The 12,474-nt window shown below is 41.7% G+C and overlaps 1 protein-coding gene across 1 annotated transcript in view; it reads left to right on the forward strand.

The window, feature by feature from the left end:
- CSMD1 (CUB and Sushi multiple domains 1) overlaps positions 1-12,474 on the forward strand; it is a 1,691,213-nt gene that overhangs the window by 1,535,852 nt on the left and 142,887 nt on the right. The window contains exon 32 of the mRNA XM_064477604.1: positions 8,895-9,086. Coding sequence (XP_064333674.1) covers positions 8,895-9,086 — 192 coding nt within the window. The remainder of the gene's footprint in view (positions 1-8,894; positions 9,087-12,474) is intronic.

The following is a 12,474-nucleotide window of genomic DNA, read 5'->3' on the forward strand; positions in this document are numbered from 1 at the left end:
CCTCTTGCCACGTGCTCGGCAGGAAGGCGTGAGGATAGCGCAGTTTTGATTTAGAAACGAGAGAAGATAGTAAACGAGTAAAGACCACTTGGCATGCTAACACCATGACGCCAGCTCTCAGCTCCGCTGCGCCACCCCAGGCTTCTGTGACGTATGACGTTGTCAATCGTGTACTTATTGCCAGTGAAGAACAGATGCGTTTGCCTGACAGCCGTTTTTCCCTCCCCTCAAGTCTGTCTGTGTCAGGACACAGGTTTTTGTTGCTCACGCCTACTGGAAAGCTGAGAATCAGTTTAACTGTGATGACCAATGTAATAGATGCTTAAAACAGGTCTTTGGAGGGTGAGGGGTGAAGTTTTAAATTTGATTGTGACTTTAGATAGAAACTAAAATCTCTTTGAATAACTGAAGGATTCTTCATTGTTAGGAGGACACAAACCATAGTCAGGATTTTATGGCGTATTCAGAATTTAAATATTTGTGTTGCTAACGGATTTAAAGTGTTTTCAAATAACTATAAAGGCTAAAATACTTTTAAATCCCCAGCAGCAGACAGACTTGGTTCCCGTAATTGTCCACGTTGGACACGATGAGAGCACAGGTGCTCGTCAGCCCCTTTCCCCAGAGCCTTCGCACCCCCTTTATGAAGGAGGACGTCGGCTCCATCACAGTGCGGGCTTTGGAACTTAACTGACACAAGTAATGCAAGTACTATTGTGAGCACTGGCAGTCTGTTGTATTTTTATGTCTTAAAATTTTTCCAAATGCATTCTTTTCCATGGTCTAATTCACAATTAAGTGGTATCCAGACCTCAAAAATATAGTTTTATAACCAGCAAATAAATATTAAAACATTTATTTAAATAGAAAAGATATTTGACTTATAGATGTTGCCTAAATTGGACATTTATTATATACCACTAATTTTTTTTACCATAATTGATTATGAGGATCTTTGAAATAATTTAAAGAGTTAATTTAAAACAAGTTAATTAAGAATATTCAAAGTTATTATATACAAACAGAGGACTCAGATCCCACTATAAGCAGCAGAAAAAGTATAAGGACAATTATTACAAAAAAGTAAGTGACACCTGAATTTGAAAACGGAAATGTGTGGAGTGGGGGGCTGGTCACCTAGGTAACCAGCTACAATAGCTAAAGTTCTTGCATTTTTTAGGTTTTGATTTGAATTAGCATGAAATTTGGGATTCAGACCTTTTTGCCTTGATGAAATTTACATTCCCCATTGTGCAAAATCAAAGTGATTGATTCCTATTGCATATTGAAGTTTTTTTAATCGTAGACCTCAATTTACACTTCTGTTTGATAGTATACTTTATGACATAATGTTCATAGCTATTAAGTATAAAGATCATGAAAGCAAATGTTCCACTTTTGAAACATTGTTACAGAGCACACTTGAGTGGCAGACTGTAAAGGGTGTTTAATGTTTTCTTACAATAATGTCACTCTGTCTACACTGTGTATAGACAGTCCACACCTGTGCTTCTGCTGACAGACTGAAACCTTTCATTCTTTCAGAGGCTTCGGCATCTCTCACTGAGGAATCTTTGGCCTTTAATTTGTTTTTCATCCCTTCTGGCTCACAGTAATAGCATTAATGAAGGCTCTTGGGTAAATAGTAATTGTGTTAACTAGAAAGGGCTTTTTGTTTGATTCAGTATTTTTTTTTCATTCTGAAACAAATGGCCGTTATCCCCAGGAATAGGTTAAACTGACAGTGTCTCGTCTGCATCATCAGGTTTGCCAATATCTAAATAATTTCACAGTCATGAAACCCCTGTGCTGTGAAGGAACATGTAGTCGAGTCCTGATAATGCTTCATCCCTTTGAATTTTGAAATTAAACATGCTTACATGCGTATACACAGACATTCATTTGCTAAAAAGTCTTTGAAGTATAAAATGCTTCGTATTCACTGTATATAATTCAAGTGAATCCTGCAGTTCAGACATAGGAATCTATATATGTAAACTTGTTTTAATTAAACTTTGTCTTTAGAAGCAATGGTAAATTCACATGCCCTTGTGAGGAATAAAGCAGAGAGATCCCGAGGACCCTTGGGAAGTTTCCCCCAATGGTAACATCTTGCAAAACTTGAGCACAAATCACAGCGTAAATTTTGAAATGTCCTTTTGTAGGTTTGAAAAATCTCTAATATATCCAAATCTCTCCTTAGAATGATGTCTCATGACCACATCTTCCCAAGCCTGTGAAATATTTTTACATCTTTTATAAATCTAGGTTCATTAACTTACAGTATATGTGACCTGAAATTGTAACTTGTTGAATTGTTATCCTTAGATATGAAAGACCAGTTACATTATGTACCTGGAGTTCATAAAACTGCATCAGTGGTGTTTTTCCCCTGAGAAAAAAAAAACAGGGAGGAGAATGTGGACGTTGATGGTTCAGTATGCAGTTGTGTCTTGTAGCTGCACCCACTTCCCTCCTGCCCCCACCCGTCCTGGACCCTGGCCACCACTCATCTGTTCCTCATTTCCTGAACTCCCGCTGTTTCGAGAACGTTGTAGGAAGGGAATCCTGCCGTGTGCAGTCCCCTGGGATTGATTCTTTTCGCTCAGGCAGTTCTGTGGAGACTCACCGGGGTGCTGTGTGTCCCTTCGGATAGCGTTCCCTAGACTGGTTGTCCCAGCTTGTTAACCAGTCACCCACTGGAGGACATCTGGGTTACCTCTAGTTTGGGACCATTACGAGTAAAGCTGCCATAAGCGTTCATGTACAAGTTTTTGTGCCAACGTAAGTTTTCATTTCTCTGGGATAAATGCCCAGAAGTGTAATTTCTGGGTTGAATGACAATAGATTGCTTAGATTTTTTTTTAATGCAGTGTCATCTGTCCATTAACTTTATTCAAGGCTTTATTTTTTGAACAGATGCAATATGTATTTAATATTCATTAATGGTGTTTGGTGGTGGGATGGCTAACTTCTTTTTATGGAAGGTCTAGACTTTAATGGCCAAATGATTTTCCACAGTCAGTTTCCATGCGCAGTACCTTTTCTTCATGTTTCTTTTATTTGTAAGCAAGAAGTGAGACTTTCTGGGAACAAACAAACCAACCCAGGATTCTTCCTCGACTCCTCTTTTTTGCTCATGTCCGACATGCAGTCCTTCCCCCACACTCGGGGGCCTCTCTGTCCCTGTCGGCCCTCCTCACCCCTGTCTGAGCCGCCCCCTCTGTACCCCGCCTAGGGTCTCTGCCTCTTCTCTGCCACTCCTTCCCTCCGGGGTGCGTCCTGAGCACAGCAACCACACTGATCCTTTAAGAATATACGTTTCATGTCCTACCCTCAGAAGCCTGCAAGGATGCCTCAGTCTCGCAGAGCTGCCTGGAACAGCAGACCAGGGTCACAGTTGACCCAGCCTGTTTCCCCAGGGCATGAGCTCCTGCCAGGCTGGGAAAGGATCCAGGTGCAAACCGACCTCCCCGACCTGGGAAAACCTGTAGGCTGTCTCTAAGGGCTGGTCTCCGCAAAACAAAGGCTGGCTCTTCCCAGGGCAGTTGGGGGCAGGGGGCTATGCAACTCCAGGCATATTTGCATAATTAAAAGGACAGCTCCAAAGACTGTCTTTATTAGCTGATACCAGCAAACTGAAAAAAGGAACAAAACAGGTTGCCAAAAACAACAACAACAACAACAACAAAAGAAAACATGTCTCATGTCTCACTGGTCACCCAGTACAGCCCCTGCTAACAAGTAGTCCGCCAGCAGCATGAACACCGTCTCACACGTGGCGTCTCCCTTAGTGTGCTGAGCGGCACACACCACGACCTGGCTGTCAGACACGCCTGCTCCGGTGCTGAGTGTCTCAGTGCTGCTTTGTGTGCTCTTTGATGTGCGGGATAAGCATCCCGTCTGTTGAGGCGTGTTATGAAAGGATGCTCTAAGATCATGTGCACTGAGCAGACTTCACTTCTGTGAACTAAATGCAGTCAATAAATGTATTTTTAAACGATGTTTAAAAACAGGCAAGGAGGACTTCACACATTTAATAGGACATGCTCCAAATGCTCAATTTTTGTTTTAGTAGAATAGAAACAGAATGCAAGTTTGTATATAATTTAAAAATGTATATATTCCATAAGGTATCTTGAGTCAACAATGACTTTGTCCAACTGGAAATGAATTTGTGTCCATTGCAGTTCTTATGATACTGTATTTCTCCTTGATCATTGCTGCTTCTTACAAACAAAACGTCAGGTCCGTGGCTCTAATGCTAAGTAGAGCACAGGTTCAGCTTGATCAAGCCTATGGGGACGGTTCTGGATTCAGGGGGACAAGGAGTGGAGGCATCCCTTAGATCGCAGTGGGCCTGTGGACAATGTCTCGATGACTTGAGATATTCCAGGGAGCCCCTTTGGGAAACGGAAAACCACAGTGTCCCTCCCCTTGGGAATAGTGTCTTCTTTTCTTAAGGTGATAAAGTGATAAGATCGATACAACTAAAAAATATTATTTTCTTTTTTTGGGGCAAGAAACTGGAAAGGTTCAGTCACCAGAATCCCATCTGGAGAAAAACAAATATTTAAAGGAAAATTGAGGGAAAGGCACCTGTGGCACATAAAAGTATACAATCACAAACAGAAATGCAGGCATACCTTATCAGTGACTTTGTGTGACCCTGAAGGTGGAGAGGCTATTTCGGACCCCAAAGTAGTGGCTTTGGTCGAGGGCTTCTACATTAGTCTCTGAATAAGCTTTGTTATCTTTACCAGAAAACATCTTTCCACAACTTATAACCAGGGGAAAGTGAAATGGCATTTATTTCAAAGACCCAACCACCATGTTTCCCACTGCATTGTTTAAAATTGTTTTATTCTGTTTTGTTTTTCCCTCAAGTGATTTCATTTTTAATAACTTTTAATCCAATCTAGAGTACTCTAGGAACTTTTTATTTTCACTTTATAATTCTAAAAGGGGAGAGTAAGGGCTTGGGGTTCATTTCAATTCAACCAAGCCTTAGTGTACTGATAATCTCAATCTTTGAAGATATACAAACAAATTATGCATCCTCTCTAAGCACGTATGCAGAACCATTTTACTGCAATCACAGTTTCATATACTTGGCATCCGCGTAGCTGATTGTGTGAGGCTGTATCTCTGTTACACAGTGTGGACTTCAGGAGTGTGTGGCTGTCAGTGGCATCCTGTTGTGATCATTGCAGGTATTACAAGTGAACATTTGGTTTTGTTCCTGGAGAATAGGTTCTTGTCTTGTGCTGGAAAGAATTCAAGATTGAGCCATAGCAAAGTGAAAGCAGGATTATTTAGAGAGAGACATATTCCACAGACAGAGCGCAGTCTGTCTCAGAAGGGAGACGGGCCCGGTGGCGCGGGGGTGCTTGGTTTTTATGGACCTGGGTAATTTAATATGCTCATAAGTGGGAGGATTATTTCAACTATTTGGGGGAAAGGACAGGATTTTCCAGGAATTGGGCCCCCACCCACTTTTTGGCCTCTTGTGGTCCACCTGGAGCTGTCATTTAGCATCTAACGTATTGCAATGAGTCTATAATGAGGCTCAAGGTCACTGGGAGTCGAATCTTCCGCCATCTTGGACCCAGTTGGTTCTAACCAGTTTATGTCAAATCATCAATGGCTGTATCATTCTTTTGATGGTTGTGCCCTGCCCCCTTCCCTCCTGTCTCAGATTTGAAGTAGAAAATTGTACCTCAAAATGGAATTAAACTTCATACTATTAAAGGGCAAATAACCATTAGTGCAAGCCAGTGATATTCTGTGGATCTTTATTTGGAAGGATTTTTAAAAGTTTGTTGAGAAAAATAGACTCTGTGATTACGTAAATTTAGAATACACTGTACTAAACTCTATTTGTGGAAAGTGTCTCTGCTGTAGGACTTCTCTGAGCCTTTAGCCCCTGGTGTGTGCCAGGAGCCTCTGAGAGGGAGCTGGGGCAGCCAGTGTTCGCCGTCGTGTCTGACCAGACACCTCTTCGTAACCTGCAGAGGAGCAAACACTTGATTTTGCCAGGCTCGTGTGTCTGTCAGAATTCTTATTCATGTACAAAATCTGTGCATCTTTGTGTTAAGCTTCTTTATTGGGTAACATGTGGTTTTGCTTTTAATAAATAATTGAATAAATATTCAGAAAGAAAAGTAATAAAAACATATCTTTGTTTTAAAAATTGCAACGAGACTCACCTATGATCCCCTTGGCTTTTTTTCTAAAGGTTTATTTTTAAGTTGTTTTAATACTGCATACTTATTTTCTCATATAAATATTGATATGAATATTTACTATGAATATTCCTATTTAATAATTAAACAAATGATTATTTTAATACTATATATATGTTTTAATTATTTGAATGCTACAGTTAATTGTGACAGAAATGATGACTTGCAAATGAATATGTAATCATCCCTGTGACCAGTTGTTTGAAGAAAGAATAAAGTTTGGGGATGTAAAATTCAGTCCCATGGACAAGATTGAAAATGGTCAGCAGAATTTACTTACGATTTTTTTCTGAAGCCTAGAGAAATCTCAGCAAAGGCAGAGCACAGGTGGGTCATTACTCAGATAGTAGACTCACGGTCGCTTGTAAAGCAGCATTTTACTGCCTACGTGGCGGCCACGATGGGCTGCGATTCTGGTGTCTGAACTCTGTCACTGCTGTTCTGTGTTATGAGTTTGTGCCTCATGGGTGTGCCACTCCTGATGCTCCAGCGAGAAGCTTCGTGCCCTCTGGTCCGCACTGCCTTCCGCGCTGCACTGCTCTCCTTTTGGGGACATGTGCTGCTCTCAGCCCTGCCTTCTAATCTTCTCGGCGTGTAGGAGGAGGGTGGAAATGGAGCAGGCCTTCCCCGGTGACTCTGACACGGCTCTCCCTGCTCTCCGCCCGCTGAAATCCCTTTTCTGAAGCCCAGAGGCTGCCTTTCCTCTTCATATCTTCTGAGCACTCTGCTTTCGAGTAAACTCTCCCTGCCACAAAGACCCATAATAACTGTAACAGTGGCGAAGGCGACGGGTGTGACGCGCCAGCCGTCATGCTGTGGGAGTAGCTGGCCGTCTTCAGTGTCTGGTGCTACAGGAAGGTAGGCTCTCTGAAAATAGGAAGGTGTTGGCTACCATTATTTTTAGCCTTTTAAAATGTATTACTGAGCCCACAAGAAAATGGGGACTCCTCAGGTCCAAAATAATGTGAAATGCAGAAAGATTGTGAAGTTCAGAAGCTGGCTTTACCGAGGGAGCATCTCTCAGTCGGACACTGAGCTTCCATTTTGAGAGTCCAAGGGCTGAAAGAATAGAAACCAAAGTCTAGATCTTTCCAGTATTGGAAATGCAAGTGGATGCCTTCTCATACCACTGGAACACCAAGCAGGGTGTCTACTCTCAGTATACGGGACAAATGGAGGAGATAGACAGACAGATGGATAGACAGATGGACAGACAGACATGGATGCAGACATAGGAACAGGAACAGATACAGGTGCAGATGGAGAGCTCACAACCACAGGCAGGATTCAGGCTAGCTTGTAGATGAATTCATGCCATTGCTGTGCTCCAGAATCCCTCAAGCAGGGGATTTATTGTAAAAAGGTAGAAGCTTCTGGTGTTCTAGGCACATGGCAAAGTCAGACAAGAATCCTCGCCAGTGAACATACCTTCAAGAGAATTATTGCAGGGAAAGTTCCAGGAGCAGAGATGCAAATTCGAAACTCAAGAGGCACCCTCGATTCCATGAGATGTTGGGATTATTATTAAATCAGACGGTAAGAGTTTAAAAAATAAAAGAGAATAAAAATACGAGTTGGTAACAATATACTGTATAAATGGCCAAATATGTTTGAACAAAATGACAACTAATAGAAAAGCACAATGTAAGAAAGTTTAAAACTCAATGACGTGATAAAGTCAGATTATGGTAGGAAGATAGTCTTAACAATTACCCAGAAGACGGAACAAAGATTTAAAGAAAAAAAAGGTTTACAAATGAAAGGTGGGTAAAGACACACAGAGGTCAGAGACATTTGTCACATTTTAATTCAGGAGAGGGGGCAGAGGTAACAGGAGAGAAGAGATACTTGATGAGATAACAAATTCAAAACTTTAGGTGAACCCCATGCAGGGCCAATAAGAGAAAGCTCATCCAAAACTGCACGACTTTTATTTCCTTAGAAACAGAAGGCAGCTTGTGCGTAGACATCCCACTGGGCAGTGTTAGAGCGTCCGAGACAGAGGGGCGGCCTTGTAGTAGGTGTGGGCTGAGAAGGGGCGCAGGGAGACAAAGGCAGGGCTGCGGTCACGTCTCGGCAGCGCGAGGGGAGCAGGGCCGGTGGGTATCCATCCTGACTGTGAACCCGGGAAGAGGGTTCTCTAGGATTCAAGGAGAATTAAAAATATTCTTAAAGAATGAAAGGTGCTGGGGGACAAAGCAGCTTACGACAGTTTGGGTCACCTTGGCTGGCTGTCACGCGGGGAGGCGCCGGCCTGGAGGGAATCCGTCCTGTTGTGTTTACTCAGGGTTCCTTAGATTGGGTTCTTCAGTTACTTAAACCGCGGTGTGTGTTTTCACTAAGTATCGTCAACGAGAAGAACCAGAGGGGTGTGTGTGTGTGTGTGCACGCACGTAGTACGATGCAGATCCTTGATATGTTCCATAAATGGTTGAATTTTAAACAAGATTCTGCTAGAATCTGTCCAAAGCAAGCATAATCAAGATGCATGCTACTGCATGTATTTTGGGGGGAAAAATTAACTCTTTTCTATGTCCATAAGTGGACAAAGGATTCATTACGCCAACCAAGGGTGCTTCTTCCCACCCTTATAAGAGTGCAGAGACCGTGTCTGCAGCCATTTGACAAGACATTGTCCCCTTTTTCTAGCGTCCATCGCATCCACCTGCAACGATCCAGGTGTACCTCAGAACGGCACCCGCTATGGGGACAGCAGAGAGCCTGGGGATACGGTCACCTTCCAGTGTGACCCCGGGTACCAGCTCCAAGGACAAGCAAAGATCACCTGTGTGCAGCTGAACAGCCGGTTCTTCTGGCAGCCAGACCCTCCTACGTGCATAGGTATTCCACCACGGAAAATAGAAATTCTGTGTTCAGGGAGGAATGCATGTCCTCATTAAAATTGCTCTGTGAATGTTTGATTTCTTCAGAAACATTTCTCAAGAGTTTCTCACATGCCCTCTGGTTCCCTGAGATTATATTGACATTTTATCATAAACTTTTAAACTTTATTTTATTAGGTGAAATAAAGGAAGTAGTTTATTTAATGTACAGTAATTGACATTTATCTAACATTTCCCATCCTTAACAAATCTTATAAAAATATGGGTCCATCAAATTACGGTAATTTTAAATTCTGGGTAGCTGAAATTTTATAACCCGACCATTGTTGTTCTCAGTTTTAACATAGAAATGTGCCCTTAAGCAAAACCTACTCAATAAAAAGTACGTCCTCTTTTTAGATGATTTTTCTATAATATCAATACATTTTTAATAGAGTCCTGAAAACTAGAAATTACACTGCTTATGTCATAAGTATAAAGATTAAAAAGAGAGGCTTCTTTCTAAACTTCACCAGAATTTTATAGTCTGAATTTATTAGAAGGAGAACAGTCGGTGTTGCAGACTTAAGTTTGAATAACCAATTTCCGAGATACTCTATCACAAATGTGGTTTTAAGGCAAGACATTCTTATATAAAATAGTAATTACATGTAGATTTTCCCTTCATTCAGTTAAATATTTTACCATAAATACCAATTTATGGCATTCCACTTTAATTTTTAACAGAAACTTTCCTAACTTTATTATTTTAATGACCTGTCACAGTGTAATTTGTACTTCCTTATAATCGGTTGGAAAAGTATAAAATTGAATTAATCTGCAGGGAGAGGAAGTGATAGTGAAATGACATGCACATATTTGATGCACATTTTGCATAGGGTGACCTGGAGGGAGTCTGTGAGTTAGAGTGACTGTCATTGTCACAGGCGTGGCACTGGAGGGCCTCTCGGTCCGTGGCGCCCTCATGGCAGCTCTCCCCTTGTCACAGGTGCGGCTGGGGCTGGTTGCGCGCTCAGCCGGGTCAGAGAGCTGCGCGAGCCCCGTGTCCTGTCTGCGTTTCCATTTCATGGCTTCTGTGAGCATGGTCATGGTCACGCTCCTCGTTCTAACCTGCCTCATCAGGAGACGCGCCAGCTTTCTGCGTGTTCCTTTTTTAAAGTGGAGTAATTACCTATAAATGCAACCGTAACTTTAAACCGATGGCCTGTTTTTAAATTAGGAAAGGCACTTCCCCCCCAGTGTGCATGAATTTAAGCTCGTGGAGGAGTACATTAAAAAGCGATACAACTGCCACTTAATCTCTTGAAGGTAATTTCTCAGTTGATATTAGCTTGAATGCTTCATTGTAAAATCGGACCACCTTCCCAAATAACCTGTAGTCTTCTGTTGTTGTTGTTCCCTTCTTCGCTGCCTAATTTTGATCAGTGGCTGGAGAAACCAGTTCTCAGCAAAGAAAATAGGTGATACTGCATCTGTCTTGAATATCAGCTCCAGGGATATGCTAAACTCGCTTGCAGCCAACTGAGTATCAGTTACACAAGCCACAAGAGCCACCCACACACATAGGCGTTACAGGACACAAAAAGGAAAATTTATATTTGGGACTAAATGAACGTCATCCCTTCATCATATTGCAAACACTTTTCCCCCCAGAAATGGGATTGTGCCTATGTGAGATACCTGCCCCTTAGGGCACGATCATGTCTTAGCAATCATTTAAATTCTGTTCTGATACGAGACACTTTTTAATTTTTTTGCTTTTTTCTTATGAACCATAATATATTTTTGCAGAAGTTTTATAAGCTAGAGTTTAAAAAAAGAAGAAAAAAAAAAAAACCCTGTCATCTTTTACCTGAAGACAACTACTGTTAACGTTAACATGCATAAGTGAGCGTCATAATGCTGTTGTGTATACATAATCTGTTTTTAAAATGAGAGCATCCTGCAAGATTATCTTGTAAATTACACTTTTTACCTCCCAGTACACGATGAGTATCTTTTTGTGTTATTATGTGTTTTTTACTAATTAACTTTTATGCCTGCATGATGTCTCTCCGTTTGCATCCAACCAATATTGGTTCCTCTGATCCCTTCTGATTATAGTCAGGTGTCCCAGCCTTCTCTCTGCTACGAAGATTGCTGAAATGAACACTTGTTGCAAGACAGATCCACGATTACTTATGAGTGACCTATTTCTAAACCTTATGTATTTCTAGAGTTTTCAGAGCATCTTTCAAAACTTCTTCAGGAAGGTTGCACCAGCTTATATCACCATCAGCCGTGACTCAGAAAAAAACTACATATGATAGTTCTTGATCTCATAATTTAATAGGGGCAGAAAGTGAAGATTCCTTGATGGGTGTTTTTGTTTTTTTGCTTTAAGATTTCTTGATGTCTTAACTGGCATTTTAAATCAATTTTGAGGTTGAGCTGGTTTTAATTTCGTGTTCTTTGCTGGCCACTTGAGTTTGCTCTTTCCTGTCTGGCTGACTCCTTTCCGTTTTGTTCTTGGTTGTGTTTTTCCTCCTATTTGCTGTTCTTTCTCTCTCCCTTTATATAAAATCTCTTAATCTCTTGCCTGTTTGTACGTTACTCATGTTTCACCAGCTCGTCATTTGCTGCTAATCTTTTTGTGTTTTGCTGGGATCCCCCACATCTCTCAGTTCCCAAAGGACTCTGGTGGTGGAGTCACCTCTCTGGGATTTTCAGCTGAGTCTTAGGAGACTGATTCTCTGGACCAGAGAACACTCACTACTTTGTGATTCTGAGTGAAGTGTCCCTTGAATATCTCCACAGTTCCAGTTTTTTCATACAGCCCACAGTACCTTTTGTCCAAATTCAAATTCTAAAGAGGTCTGAGAAGCAAAAGTGCATCCCAGGTTTGCAGAATCTCATCTGATGGCAACATCCCGCCCTGGTCTCCAGGGTAACTCTTTTGAGGCCATTGATCCCATTTGATGGTGTGAACACTGAAATGTTTTGGTGTGGAAGTATTGATGTGTCCAGTGGAAGAGATGCTTCAAACCTTCGTGGATGAAGGTGCTACTGTATCTGTAAGGAGGGGGACCCTACGGGCTTCGAATAAGGGCTGTGGATTGATACGAGTTTGTGGATTTTATCTCTGTGTTTATTCCTCTGGGGAATTCCTTAGAGGGTCTGAATCGCATTTCGTACTAAATTCTAATCCTCTTCAAAATATTTTGCAAGCTTTCTAATTAAAGCCTGTGAAGCTAAAATGAATCCCCAGCAAAAGGGAGAGCAAACAGCAGGACGGTCCCACTTAATTCCACCTGAAGGCTTTAAGTGACCTCATTTGAAGAGGCCTCCTGGGACCAGTGTGACTAAGACACCACCTTCCCTTTGTTCCTTTTAAATTGGTATTTGAG

Source organism: Camelus dromedarius, chromosome 22 (assembly GCF_036321535.1).
Source record: "Camelus dromedarius isolate mCamDro1 chromosome 22, mCamDro1.pat, whole genome shotgun sequence".
Classification (NCBI taxonomy): Eukaryota; Metazoa; Chordata; class Mammalia; order Artiodactyla; family Camelidae; genus Camelus; species Camelus dromedarius.